We start from the raw sequence: 14,765 nt of genomic DNA, 5'->3' as shown, positions 1-14,765 counted from the left end.
CAGGGACATACGTTTGACAAATACCAGATACATTACAGAGGCCTAATAACAGAATATGTTTGTTACAGGAGATACAAATATAAAGGCATAATATATGTGATACCAATACAAAGGCATATATGTATTACAGGTACCTAATGGTTACAGAATCTAGTATACCAGTATATCATATTCTAGTATTATTTATTATATCCTTATTATTGTTTCCCTTCAATAGAATATAATAGAACAGAACAGAAAAAAATAATAGAACAGAACAGAATAGAATAGAATAGAAAATATGGAATGGAATGGAATGGAATGGAATGGAATGGAATAGAATAGAATAGAATAGAATAGAATAGAATAGAATAGAATAGAATAGAATAGAATATGGAATGGAATGGAATGGAATGGAATGGAATGGAATGGAATGGAATAGAATAGAATAGAATAGAATATGGAATGGAATGGAATGGAATGGAATGGAATGGAATGGAATGGAATGGAATAGAATAGAATAGAATAGAATAGAATAGAATAGAATAGAATAGAATAGAATAGAACAGAAAAAATAATAGAATATAATAGAACAGAACAGAAAAAAATAATAGAATAGAATAGAATAGAATAGAACAGAACAGAACAGAATAGAATAGAACAGAACAGAAAAAATAATAGAACAGAACAGAACAGAATAGAACAGAATAGAAGAGAATAGAAAATATGGAAGAGAAGAGAAGAGAAGAGAAGAGAACAATACAATACAAAACAGAACAGAACAGAAAAAAACAATAGAGTAGAATAAGTGTGCCTTTTTTTACAAAAGATTAATGCAAATAATTCATCTTTAAATTACAAATAAACCACTTGATTGCAAAGTGGTGACACAATGGCTCCCGCCTGTCCATTTCCAACATTTCTTCTAACTTCCCGATTCCCTCCCTCCCTCTCCTTTCGTAGCTCCCCTGCTCACATTCCTCACTTGATTCATTAGTGTGCCTGCACATTTTTCCCTTCGCTCTCTCTCTCTTTTTTTTTCCCCCCAGAATCTGTGGAGGAAGCCAGAGTACGAGAGCCATGGATATCCTTGGGGCTGTCGCCTCCCACAAGGTAAAGCACGATTTAAGGAATCTAAACAACCTCTGGGAAAATACACATAGTACAGGTAGCCCTCGACTTAACGACAGTTCATTTAGTGACCGTTCAAAATGTCTTATGACCATTTCTCACCATTGTGACATTCTCACCATTTGCAACATCCCCATGGATTCGGACGCTTAGGAACCAGTTCCTATTTTATGACCGTGGCTGTGTCCAGGGGTCATGTGATTTCCCCCTTTTGCAAAGTCGATGGGGAAGCCAGATTCACTTAACAACCATGTTACAACTGACTTAAGGAGTGCAGCAATTCACTTCACCAACTTGTAAAGTGGGACAAAACTCACTTAACCAATTTCTCACTTAGCAATAGAAGTTTCGGGCTCAATTGTGGTTCGTAAGTTGAGGACTACCTGTATATAATATTTAAAAAACCCCAAGCCATGCCTATCCTTGCTTTCAGTACCTGACCTCCCCTCCCTCACACACACACACCAATTGCTGCAGCTTATACCTTCGGGTGAAAATTCAATGTAGAGAAAAGTCAAGTCTTACACTTAGGCAAGAAAAACCCCAAAAGTACACATATAGACTGGGTGAAACCAGGTTTAATGCAGGGATGAAATGCTCCCGGTGTCAGCGTTTCAACGCTGGCATAGAGAGCAGAGGAGAGCGAGAGATAAACTCTGAAACTTTTGCCTGCTAAATCCCTTTGAAGTCGGGTTGTCGTGGAAATGAGGGGAGGGGGCACATTCCTGGGAAATGACGAGAAAAGAAGTCTGAAGAATGACTTGGAAGATAGCCAATGAGAAGCAGAGATTTGGGGATCGGAAAGGGAGGGATTGGGGGGCAAAAGGTCAGTCTTGTCCGCGCGGAGTCATGATCCGGTGGCTGTGCTCAATTAAAGAAAGATTTCCTTAAAGATTGGCAGTTTGGAAATTCATTTAATTTTGAGATAGCATCGTAGCCTGACACCCGGTTCGGACCGGATCGCCCGATCCGGTAGCGATGGCGGCGGGTGGTTCGGAGAACCGGTAGCAAAAATCCCTGCGCCCCCTCCCCCATGCTCAGCTGAGTCGCACGGTCATCAGAAGCTTGCTTTTTTTTTTTTACTTTTAAAAGCATTTTTTTCTACAACCTCTTCCGACGAAAAAATGCTTTTAAAAGTAAAAAAAAAAAAAAAGCCTCTGATGATCGCGCGGCTCAGCTGGGATCCTCAGAGGCTTTTCGAAGCATTTTTTTCTGCAACCTTTTGGGGGTAAAAAAAAAATGCTTTGAAAAGTCTCCGACGATCCCAGCTGAGTTGCCTGATCGCCATAGAGTCTTTTCAAAGCATTAGGAAAAATGCTTTGAAAAGTTAAAAAAAAAAAAAAAGGCACCCTGTTATTAAGCTGGTTATTAAGACCAGCTGCCTGCAATTACTGCAAGTTCGAATCTCGCCAAGGCTCAAGGTTGACTTCCATCCTTTCTAAGGTAGGTAAATTGAGGACCCAGTTTGTGGGGGCAATAAGCTGACTTTGTATAAATATACAAAAGAATGAAGGCTATTGCTTAGCGCATTGTAAGCCGCCCTGAGTCTCCGGAGAAGGGCGGCATATAAATCAAATTAAAAAAAAAAAAAAGTTGGCCACACCCACCCAGTCACATTACACCCCCGCCCACCAAGCCACGCCCACAGAACCAGTAGTAACGCATTTTACATTTCACCCCTGGTTTAATGGCAGTTACTGCAAAGGACCAGCTGTCTGCAAGGAGTATAAATCCTTCCATTCCCCACTATCCTATCTCAGAGCTGAAGAAGCTTCTCGGATGAGAAGCGAAACGTCTTCAAAAGAGAAAAAAAAACAAACAAGAAAATCCAGTCGCCTCCTGGAAAAAAGCCTCTTGGGGGACAAACTTGAAGACTGTTAACTTGGATATAAAACGAAGCAGAAATAAAAATGTGCATTTCATGTTTATTTTTTTAATTTTTTGGGGGGTGTGTGGGTTAGGATGGCGGAGGAGACCGCCGCTGAGAAAGAAACGGGACCGCTGTTGAGAGAAGAGACCCGGCCTTCTGTCAGCGTCCCTCTGCAGCCTTTGGGTGAGTGGTCTGCGGGCAAAGAGCGTCATCCGTGGAGCCTCCCCCCCACCCGTTCAAGCAAACTTTCGCTTTGATTTGACTCAAAAAAGGCCCGATTCTATGAAAATAATAACAATCTAGTCCAGGAGTCGGCAACCTTAAACACTCAAACACTAACCGGAAGCCCCCGTTGAATTTTGGAGCCGACTGGAAGTCTGGTTGCCCCATCATAGAGTCTCCTCCTACCGCGACGTCCTTTTTCCTCTACCTGTCCTAACCGAAAGCCCTATCAATTGTGGAGCCGATCAGCAACAGGGAGCTGCAGCAGAGGGATGAAAGAGCCACATGCGGCTCCAGAGCTGCGGGTTGCTGACTCCTGACCCAGTCCTTGGCTTACGAGCACATTTCTGATTCTGACCCTCTGGAATCAGTCGCCCCCGGAGATAAGGAGAATCCATGACCTCAATGCCTTCCGTCGTTCCCGGAAAACCCATCTTTTCCAGCAAGCCGGGTTGGCTTAAGAAGAAATTTTTAAATTCTTTTAATTAGTTTATGATTTTTTTTAACTTTCGGGCCAAAATTTATATATATTTTTAAATGTTTTAATATTTGTATTCTATGTTTTTCATCTTGGCTGTACACCGCCCTGAGTCCTCAGGGAGAAGGGCGGTATATAAATTGGAAATTAAATTAAATTAAATTAAATTAAATTAAATTAAATTAAATTAAATTAAATTAAATTAAATTAAATTAAATTAAATTAAATTAAATTAAATTAAATTAAATTAAATTTGGAACCAAAATTTCCAGGGCTAAGCGAGGCGTTTAAAGTAGGTCACGCCTGATTTTACCAACCTATTTACCGCGGTTGTTAAGCGAGTCACTGATGTTGTTAAGTGAGTCGGGCAGTCGTTAAGCGAATCCGTCTCCCCCCCCATTGACTTTTGCTTGCCGGAAGCTGGGGAAATCATGTGGGATGCTGCTACCGTTCCAAATTTAGACGTCGAATTGCATTTTGACCACCTGATCGCCGGGAAGGCTGCGACGTTAAGCCCGAGGTCCCTTTTCTCACTTGTTACCTTCAACCGTCACTAAATGAATGGTTGTTAAATTTGAGGCCTGCTTGTAAATTATTCGTGGGGGGGGGGAAAAAAAAACCTCCCAGATTTAAATCAGCTGCGGGATCTTGAATAGCTCTGACACCTCAAAAAAAACCCCAATATCCGTTTATTTATGTATGTATGTATGTATGTATGTATGTATGTATGTATGTATGTATTTATTTATTTATTTATTTATTTATTTATTTATTTATTTATTTATTTATTTATTTATTTATTTTGGCTTCCCAAGACATACAATACAGGTAGTCCTTCGGCTTACGACCACAACGCAGCCCCAAATTTCTGTCGCTAAGCGTGACCCTGGGACAATGCGATCGTCATAAACAGGAGCCCGTTGCCGAGCGTCTCTGAATATTTGATCGCACGACCCTGGGACAAGGCCGCAATGGTCGTAAGCGTGAAAAACGGTCATAAGTCCCTTTTTTTTCCCGCGCTGTCGTATCTTTTGAGCGGTCGCTAAATGAATGGCTGTTACAAAAAAAAGACGTTCAGACGTTGGAAAAAGCGCAGAGAAGAGCAACTAGGCCCGGAGACTAAAAACATATGAAGAACGGTTTCAGGATTTGGGTTTGGCCAGTCTAGAGAAAAGAAGAATTAGGGGTGACGCGATAGCAGTGTCCCAGTATTTGAGGGGCTGCCCCAAAGAAGAGGGGGGGGGGTCAAATTATTCCCCAGAGGGCAGGATAAGAAACAATGATTGGAAAATAATCAAGCAACCTGGAATTAAGCAGAAACTTCCTGACGGCGAGGACGATTCACCAGCGGAACGACTTGCCACCAGAAGTTGCGAATGCGCCAACACTGGAGGATTTTTAAAGAAGAGATTGTCTCAAATGGCCTACGGGATCTTCTGCTTGAGGAGTTAGACTAGAAGACCTCCAAGGTCCCTTCCTGCTCTTTTCCGATTGATCGTCAAGAATAAAACCTACAAATGTGTTCGGATTCGACGGAGGGACCAAGGAAAATCAGCGCTTAATGAGGCCTGAGATATTTCACCCTCCCATCCCGCCCTCTGCCTTTGATCTTTTCTCTCTTGGCGGGGGGGGGGAAAAAAAAAGTCCTTTTTTTTTTTCCGGGCATCCTTTTCCGTGGTTGTTTTCAAAAGATGCCTCCTCGTTTTCATTCATCTCCTTTATCTTTAGAGATTACTCCTCCGGGAGAGGAACCCAGGTTCCCACCTACTCCCCCTTCGCCCAGGGTTAAGGCCAAGAGAGAGCCACCGCTGAGCCCCGAGGTGAGATCAGAGGGAGGATGGCACGGAGAGGGTCCCAGACTGTTCAAGGTCAGCCCCCCCAAAATTCTCATGCGTTTATTTTATTTTATTTTATTTTATTTTATTTTTCCCCCAGCTCCGGCTGCCCGAGTATGAGCCGTCTCCGCCGCGACCCTCCAAGCGTCGAAGGCAGCTGCGTTTTATGGACGTCGTGACACAGATTTCCAAGGAGGATTTCCAGAAACAGATCTCAGATCCCCACATACAGTGCCAGCCCCTGGTAGATCTTTGAGGCGGGGAGATCTTGTGGGTTCCAAATTCCTTGCCCTCCTTTGGACTTTCTCCTTCTCTCCCCTGGCAGCGGAGTTTTAGGATTTATTTCATTTATATCCCGCGTTGTTTTTAATCAACAACTCAAGGTGGAGAATGTAGCTAACGCTCCCCTTTTCTCCCTGTTTGCCCCAAAATAACAACCCTGTGAGGTGGGTTGAGGGAGAGAGAGAAGGGAGGGGGACCAGCTCAAAATCAGCCAGCTGACTTTCGTGCCCAAGTTGGGACTAGAACTCACAATCTCCTGGCGATTGGCTCAAAATCATGTAGTTGGCTTTCGTGCCTAAGGCGGGACTAGGACTCCCAGTCTCTTTGTGCTTAGCCCAAAGTCACCCAGTCGGCTTTCATGCCTAAAGCAGGACTAGAACTCACCATCTCCTGGTGATTGGTCCAAAGTCACCTAGTTGGCTTTTGTGCCTAAGGCAGGACTAGAACTCCCTGTCTCCTGGTGATTGGTCCAAAGTCGCCACAATAGCCTTCATGCCTAAACTGGGACTAGAACTCCCTATCTCCTGGTGAGTGGCCCAAAACCACCCAGCTGGGTTTCATGCCTGAGGTGGGACTAGAACTCACTGTCTCCTGGTGATTGGCCCAAAGTCACCTAGCTGCTTTCATGCCTAAATCAGGACTAGAACTCACCGTCTCCTGGTGATTGGCCCATAGTCACACAATCAGCTTTCACGCCTAAGGGGGAACTAGAACTCACCATCTCCTGGTGATTGGTCCAAAGTCACCTAGTTGGCTTTCGTGCCTAAGGCAGGACTAGAACACCCTGTCTCCTAGTGATTGGTTCAAAGTCACCCCAACAGCCTTCATGCCTAACCCGGGACTAGAACTCCCTATCTCCTGGGGAGTGGCCCAAAACAACCCAGCTGGCTTTCATGCCTGAGATGGGACTAGAACTCACTGTCTCCTGGTGATTGGCCCAAAGTCACCTAGCTGCTTTCATGCCTAAATCAGGACTAGAACTCACCATCTCCTGGTGATTAGCCCATAGTCAGACAATCAGCTTTCACGCCTAAGGGGGAACTAGAACTCACAATCTCCTGGTGATTGGTCCAAAGTCACCTAGTTGGCTTTCGTGCCTAAGGCAGGACTAGAACTCCCTGTCTCCTGGTGATTGGTCCAAAGTCGCCTCAACAGCCTTCATGCCTAAACTGGGACTAGAACTCCCTATCTCCTGGTGAGTGGCCCAAAACCACCCAGCTGGGTTTCATGCCTGAGGTGGGACTAGAACTCACTGTCTCCTGGTGATTGGCCCAAAGTCACCTAGCTGCTTTCATGCCTAAATCAGGACTAGAACTCACCGTCTCCTGGTGATTGGCCCATAGTCACACAATCAGCTTTCACGCCTAAGGGGGAACTAGAACTCACCATCTCCTAGTGATTGGTCCAAAGTCACCTAGTTGGCTTTCGTGCCTAAGGCAGGACTAGAACTCCCTGTCTCCTGGTGATTGGTTCAAAGTCACCTCAACAGCCTTCATGCCTAACCTGGGACTAGAACTCCCTATCTCCTGGTGAGTGGCCCAAAACCACCCAGCTGGGTTTCATGCCTGAGGTGGGACTAGAACTCACCGTCTCCTGGTGATTGGACCATAGTCACACAATCAGCTTTCATGCCTAAGGGGGAACTAGAACTCACTGTCTCCTGGTGATTGGCCCAAAACCACCCAGCCAGCTTTCATGCCTCAGGTAGGACTACAACTCCCCGTCTCCTGGTCATTGGCCCACGATCCACCTAGCAGCTTTCATGCCCAAGGCAGGACTCGAACTCCCCGTCTCCCAGTTCCTAAGCCTGGTGCTTTGACCCGTAGACCAAACTGGCTTACTCCGCTTTGCTACAGGATCGTGGGCGCATTCACGACCCGCGGAAAACCTCCCATATCTTCGTCTCTCACCTCAATTCCCTTTTGCCCCCCCCCCCACGCATCCTAATTATTTCCTTTTTTTCTCTGCTTTTTTTGTTTTAGGAGAAAGTACTCCTGCCAGCCAAGAGGTTAAAGACTCCAGCCGAATTGTTGAGTAACCCAACCTACGGTAAATAAAACCTCCCCGTAGTTGTAATTCTCCAGGTGGTTCCCTTCCGCTCTGCTCCTCCCTTGCGGGAGGCAAATGATTCGTCTTGCATCAATGACCCAGAATAAAGCCTCACCGATGGCCAGGAATGCAGAGGTTCCCCATTCTTTAGGTCGTGTTTCGCACTGGGCGTATTGTTGGACTTAATCGACTTGTGCCCATCTAAATCTAAATCCAGAGCGGCGTTCCTTCTGTCCCGTTTCCAATCTTGGCGACTTTGTGTTACTTGGCGCCTCCAATCCAAAGAAAATTCCGTTTATCCAGCCTGCTGGGTACCACTCTCCAACCGTGGAATCCTTGAACGGATAAAGGAGAATATTAGTACTTTCTCCCTCTTTTTAAACATTCTTAATATTTTTTAATACTACTTTTTAGTATTTTTAATATTCAAAGTTTAAATCGTTTTAAATTGATTGGGGTTTTAAATTTGTCTGGGCCAAACTATTTAATTCGATTTTATCTCTGTTTTTTTAAATTTTGTATGTATGTATTTTATTGTTGGCTGTTCACCGCCCTGAGTAGGGCGGTATATAAATTAAATAAAAGTAAAAAGTAAAGTAAAAGTAGTTCAGAGCTGGGGTCCTTGATGCTCTCCGAGCTGGGTGGTTGATTTAGTTTATTTATTTTATTATTTATTAATTCAATTTATATGCCGCCTTTCTCCGGTTTCTGGGCAGATGTTTCATGTCTTTGGAGAGGGGCGGCATATAAATTAAATTAAATTTTATTAAATTAAATTTTATTAAATTAAATTTTATTAAATTTTATTAAATTAAATTAAATTAAATTAAATTAAATTAAATTAAATTAAATTAAATTAAATTAATTAAATTAAATTAAATTAAATTAAATTAAATTAAATTAAATTAAATTAAATTAAATTAAATTAAATTAAATTAAATTAAATTAAGCCCAACTAGGGAACATCATCAGTGCTAGAAGGGAGTGTGGGAAGAGGAGGAGGAGGGAGGAGGAAGAAAAAGACTGTGAGGTCCTTGGTGCTCTCTGAGCTTCGTTGTTTTCTTGCTGACATTTCATGACCCAACTAGGGAACATCATTAGTGCTAGAAGGGAGTGCGGGAGGAGAAGGAGGAGGAGGAGGAGAACAGTGACTATAGCCGTGATGGCAAACCGACGGCATGCGTGCCACAGGTGGCACGTGGAGCCATGTCGCCTGGCATGCCAGCTTAGTTCCCGGGAGTCTCTGGAGGCTGGGGACAGCAAAAAACATCACTTCCTGTCCAACTGGAAGTTGGGAAATGGGCCATTTCGGGCCTCCGGAGAGCCTCCGAGGAGGTGGGAAGGCTGTTTTCACCCTCCCCAGATGCAGAGAGAGGATCCGGAGCCAGGTGAGAAAGAAAAACGGGGCCATCGTGTGCCAAGAGTGGGGGAGGGGGGGCACGTGCATGCGTGGGGCGGGGCGCACAGAATTATGGGTGTGGGCACGCATGCGCGCGAACCTCCCCTCCCCCCCGCCTTCCTGGCACGTGATGGCAAATACGGGGTCCTTGGTGCTCTCTCAGCTTGGCTTTTTTTCTTGCCGACCTTTCATGACCCAACTGGGTTATATCATCAGCGCTGGAAGGGAAGAGCAACCTCCCCCCACACTCCTTTCTAGCACTGATGATGTTAGCTAGCGGGCTCATGAGACGTCTGCAAGGAAACAACCGGGCTCAGGGAGCACCGAGGACCCCGCAGTTCAGGCCTGAGTTACAAATATCCTCTGCTACTTATTCCTTACTTTCCTGGACAGGTTTTAGGGGGAGGAGTAGCCGTGGGGCTCCTGACGGTCTCTGGGGCTTGGTTGTTGGTTTTTTTTTTTTTTGCTGACCCGATTAAACATCAGTGCTAGAAAGGAGTGTGGTATGTGGAGAGGAAGAGGAAGAGGAAGAGGAGATTAGGGGGCTGGGTGGGCGTGAAATGCCTGCAAAAATATTACCAAAAAGGACCCCACAGTCCTCCTCTTCATCCCTCCTTTCCACAAACCTCCCTCCCTTCTAGCACGGATGATGTTCCCTAGTTGGGTCATGAGATGTCTGCAGGAAAACAACCAAACTCAGAGAACACCAAAGACCCACAGTCGTTCTCCTCCTCCTCCTCCTCCTTCCTTCCTTCCTTCCTTCCTTCCTTCCTTCCTTCCTCCTTTCCACAAACCTCCCTCCCTCCTAGCACTGATGTTGTTGCCTAGTTGGGTCATGAGATGTCTGCAGGAAAAGAACCAAACTCAGAGAACACCAAAGACCCACAGTCCTTTTCCTCCTCCTCCTCCTCCTCTCCTCCTCCTCCTCCTCCCCCCTCCTTTCCACAAACCTCCCTCTCTTCTAGCACTGATAATGTTGCCTAGTTGGGTCATGAAACGTCTGCCAGAAAACCACCCAGCTCAGATACCACCCTATGATACTAGAATTGTCCTTTTTTTAAAAAAAATAAAAATAAAGATGAAGGCTTCTCTCGATGTAAGACGACGGCTCAGCCACTTCCTGTTCGCACATTCCGGTGAGGCTTTGGGGTGGATCCGAAACGGTTAGCCTTTCTTCGAATCGACTTCCTTTGCCAAATTGGGGCTGGGAGGAAACAGCCCGAGATGAACTCAAAAAAGACAGAACAAAATGTGCTGGGTCGAAGTTAGCTTATTCAGTCCTTGGCACGGGGCGACCGACCGACCGTAACAAACGAAAGAGTGAGCCAGGATGAAAAAACGAATTTATCTTTCATTTAAGCAGGTTTCAATTCACAGGAACAGGCTTTGATTTTCTGGGTTTGATAAAAGTTGCAAAAAAAAAAAAAAGGCGACACAAAAAAGTGGTACCGATCAGGCCTCGATTTACAACCGTTTGGGGAATCGTTCGAAGTTACAGCATTGAAACGAAAAAAAGCGACTTACGACCAATTTTCACAATTACGACCGTTGCAACATCCCTAAAAAATCACTTGATTGAAATTCGGAGCCTTGGCAACCTACTCGTATTTATGACGGTCGCAAAGTCCCCGGGGTCACGTGTGATCCCGTTTTGCGACCTCCTGACAAGCTAAGTCAACGGGGACGCCGGATTCACTTTAAAGACTGTGTTCTTAACGGAACAACGGCAGGGATTCACTTCACAACGGCAGGCGGTGAGCTCGTAAAAAGCAGAGGTGGTATTTGCCGGTTCTCCGAACCACTCAAAATTTCCGCTACGGGTTCGCCAGAACCGATCCGAACCGGCTGAATACCACATCTGCGTAAACGGTAACAAAACTCACGGAGCCCAGTTTTCCTCTCAAAAGTGAGTTTTGTTACCGTTTACGCAGATGTGGTATTCAGCCGGTTCGGATCGGTTCTGGCGAACCGGTAGCGGAAATTTTGAGTGGTTCGGAGAATCGGCAAATACCACCCGCCGTTGTTAAGTGAATCCCTGCCGTTGTTCCGTTAGGAACACGGTCTTTAAAGCGAATCCAGCGAACGTGGGCGGGGTCGCACGTGTGCGTGCCCACACCCATAATTCAATTTGGGCCCCCCACGCATCCGCGCGCGACCCCCACTTTTGGCATGCAATGGCACAGTGGGCCAGATAGGCCCGTTTTTTCGCCCTCCCCAGGCTCCAGAGACTTTCTTGGAGCCTGGGGAGGGCGAAAATAGCCTTCCTCACACACACACACACCCGGAGGCCCTCCAGAGGCCGGAAACGGCCTGTTTCCCGTCTTTTGGTGGGACTGGAAATTAGCTGGCTGACGTGGCGCATGGGCGCTCGAGCTGTGCTACGGCAATGCTGACGTGCCCACAGATACGGCTCCGCGTGCCATAGGTTCGCCATCCCGGTCCTAGGTTGAGGACTACTTGTAAAGGGCTGCCGTTCCTCTAACTACTCCACCCATCCTGCTTTTTTTCCTTGGGCCAGGATGGATGCACCCCACTCTCCGTGGATTATGGGCCCGGTGCGCCAACGTCCGGCCGGTGACTTATGCCAAGGGTCGAGTTGCTGAGGAGGAAGAACGGAGAGCTGAAATTCCCAGCGAGCTTGAGGTAACAATTTCTGACAGAAAATTTGTCAGCAACTGACCGATGTGACACTTTAGGACAGTGTGTCTCAATTTTGGCAACTTGAAGATGGGTGGGCTTCAACTCCCAGAATCCCCCAGCCAGCAACGCTGGCTGGGGAATTCTGGGAGTTGAAGTCCACTTATCTTCAAGTTGTTACGCTGTTTTAGGCACCACCAATCCGTCTCAATTCACACTTGGAGGGATTATTGAGCCTCGGATCCATCCACGGGGGATCCCTCACAGCATAGAAAATATTTTTGAAGGTCGCACCTGTCATTTGGGTTCGGCCAGTCTAGAGAAAAGAAGGACTAGGGGTGACATGTTAGTATTCCAGGATTTGAGGGGCTGCCCCAAAGAAAAGGAGGGGGTCAAGCTATTCTCCAAAGCACCTGAGGGCAGGACAAGAAGCAGCCGATGGAAACTCATCAAGGAGAGAAGCGACCTAGAACGAAGAAGAAACTTCCGGACAGTGAGAAGAATTCACCAGTGGAACAGCTTGCCACCAGAAGTTTGTGGATGCTCCAACACTGGAAGTTTTTAAGAAGAGATTGGATAACCATTTGTCTAAAATGGTATAAGGTTTCCTGCCTAAGCAGAGGGTTGGACTAGAAGATCTCCAAGGTCGCTTCCAATTCTATTCTATTCTATTCTATTCTATTCTATTCTATTCTATTCTATTCCATTCCATTCCATTCCATTCCATTCCGTATATTCTCTCTTCTCTTCCCTTCCCTTCCCTTCCGTATTTTCTCTCCTCTTCTATTCCATTTCATTCCGTATTTTCTCTTCTCTTCTCTTCTCTTCTCTTCTCTTCTCTTCTCTTCTCTTCTCTTCTCTTCTCTTCTCTTCTCTTCTCTCATTCTATTCTATTCCATTCCATTCCATATTTTCTCTCCTCCTCTTCTCTTCTCTCTTCTCCTCTCCTCTTCTCTCCTCTCATTCTATTCTATTCTATTCTATTCTGTTCTGTTCTGTTCTGTTCTTTTTTCTGTTCTGTTTTGTTTTGTATTGTTCTATTATTCCTATTTTATTCTATTCTATTCTATTCTTTTTTTCTGTTCTGTTCTGTTCTGTTCTGTTCTGTTCTCCTATTCTATTCTATTCTATTCTATTCTATTCTATTCTATTCTATTCTATTCCATTCCATTCCATTCCATTCCATTCCATTCCATTCCGTATATTCTCTCTTCTCTTCCCTTCCCTTCCCTTCCGTATTTTCTCTCTTCTCTTCTATTCCATTTCATTCCGTATTTTCTCTTCTCTTCTCTTCTCCTCTTCTCTTCTCTTCTCTCATTCTATTCTATTCCATTCCATTCCATATTTTCTCTCCTCCTCTTCTCTTCTCTTCTCCTCTTCTCTCCTCTCTCCTCTCCTCTCCTCTCCTCTCCTCTCTTCTCCTCTCCTCTCATTCTATTCTATTCTATTCTATTCTATTCTGTTCTGTTCTGTTCTTTTTTCTGTTCTGTTTTGTTTTGTATTGTTCTATTATTCCTATTTTATTCTATTCTATTCTATTCTTTTTTTCTGTTCTGTTCTGTTCTGTTCTGTTCTGTTCTCTATTCTATTCTATTCTATTCTATTCTATTCTATTCTATTCTATTCTATTCTATTCTATTCTATTCTATTCTATTCTATTCTTTATTCCATTCCATTCCATTCTTGACTTGCCCCCATGTCTGAGATGGGGAATGCTCATACCCGAGCAAAACCCACAAGACAACATTTGTGAGAGAACAGGGGGAAAAAATCCAGTGTCTTTTTTTTTTTTTTAAGGAAGAACCCAGCGCAAAAAAAAACCAAAAAAAAAAAAAAAAACGTTGTCCAAATGAGCAAAGCAGCTCTTAGGAAGCTTTGGATGCCGGGTGACCAATTCTAAAATTTTCGGTTTAACCCGAACTTGATGTGGTCTTCCCCAGTTGAGAGTGCAATGGGGGAGGGAAAAGGAAGAGGTGGGCGGTTTGTCTGGCGGGCGCCTTTCATGTGTGATTTTGTGTGCTGAAAGGAGTTGACGGGAACGGCACAACCTGCGACATCTGCCGGCAGACACAACTGCGAAACCCCCTTTTTTTCCTCACAATATTCCGGTGTTGGAGTGCAGAATTCCCCCCCAATGAGTCATTTGCGGACTCAAATGAGCCCTTTTTCCGGTGTCTTGTTATCTGACTTTTGTGCTTAAATTAGGGCGTTGCCCATTAACCGTATGAGATCGGCCCATTGCACAGGAATGATTCTTTATTCATTTTTTTAGATTTTTTTTTAAAACCCAGCCTTGATTTATTTTATGAGTAACTCAAGGCAGCTGACAAATCTAATACTCCCTCGTCGTATTTTCCCCAAAACAAGAAGCCTATGAGTTGGCATTGTAGTGAGAGAGAGAGGGACTGGCCCAAATTCACCCAGCATTCTTTCATGCCTAAGGCAGGACTAGAACTCACCATCTCCTGGTGATTGTATCAAAGCCATCCATCCAGCTTTCATGCCTAAGGTGGGACTAGAACTCCCAGTCTCCTGGTGATTGGCCCAAAGTCTCCCAGCCAGTTTTCATGCTTAAGGCAGGACTAGAACTCCCCGTCTCCTGGTGATTGGCCCAAAGTCTCCCAGCTCGCTTTCAGGCCTAAGGCAGAACTAGAACTCCCCATCTCCTGATGATTGGCCCAAAGTCTCCCAGCTGGCTTTTATGCCTAAGGCAGAACTAAAACTCACCGTCTCCTGATGATTGGCCCAAAGTCTTCTATCTCGCTTTCATGCCTAAGGCAGCACTAGAACTCCCAGTCTCCTGGTGATTGGCCCAAAATCACCCAGCTGGCTTTCATGCCTAAGGTAGAACTAGAACTCACCATCTCCCAATTTCTAGGCCTC

At 45.0% G+C, this 14,765-nt stretch overlaps 1 protein-coding gene across 1 annotated transcript in view; it reads left to right on the top strand.

Moving 5' to 3' along the window:
• The window catches only part of REC8 (REC8 meiotic recombination protein), a 34,285-nt gene that overhangs the window by 14,608 nt on the left and 4,912 nt on the right, over positions 1 to 14,765 (top strand). Inside the window, exons 9-14 of the mRNA XM_060684794.2 lie at positions 1,029 to 1,092; positions 3,072 to 3,163; positions 5,409 to 5,500; positions 5,616 to 5,759; positions 7,780 to 7,846; positions 11,764 to 11,888. Coding sequence (XP_060540777.2) covers positions 1,029 to 1,092; positions 3,072 to 3,163; positions 5,409 to 5,500; positions 5,616 to 5,759; positions 7,780 to 7,846; positions 11,764 to 11,888 — 584 coding nt within the window. The remainder of the gene's footprint in view (positions 1 to 1,028; positions 1,093 to 3,071; positions 3,164 to 5,408; positions 5,501 to 5,615; positions 5,760 to 7,779; positions 7,847 to 11,763; positions 11,889 to 14,765) is intronic.

The sequence above is a fragment of the Pantherophis guttatus genome, chromosome 4 (genome assembly GCF_059756535.1).
Source record: "Pantherophis guttatus breed Tessera chromosome 4, ASM5975653v1, whole genome shotgun sequence".
Lineage (NCBI taxonomy): Eukaryota > Metazoa > Chordata > Lepidosauria > Squamata > Colubridae > Pantherophis > Pantherophis guttatus.
The sequence above is the reverse complement of the archived record's forward strand: the minus strand, read 5'-3'. Positions and strand labels throughout refer to the sequence as shown.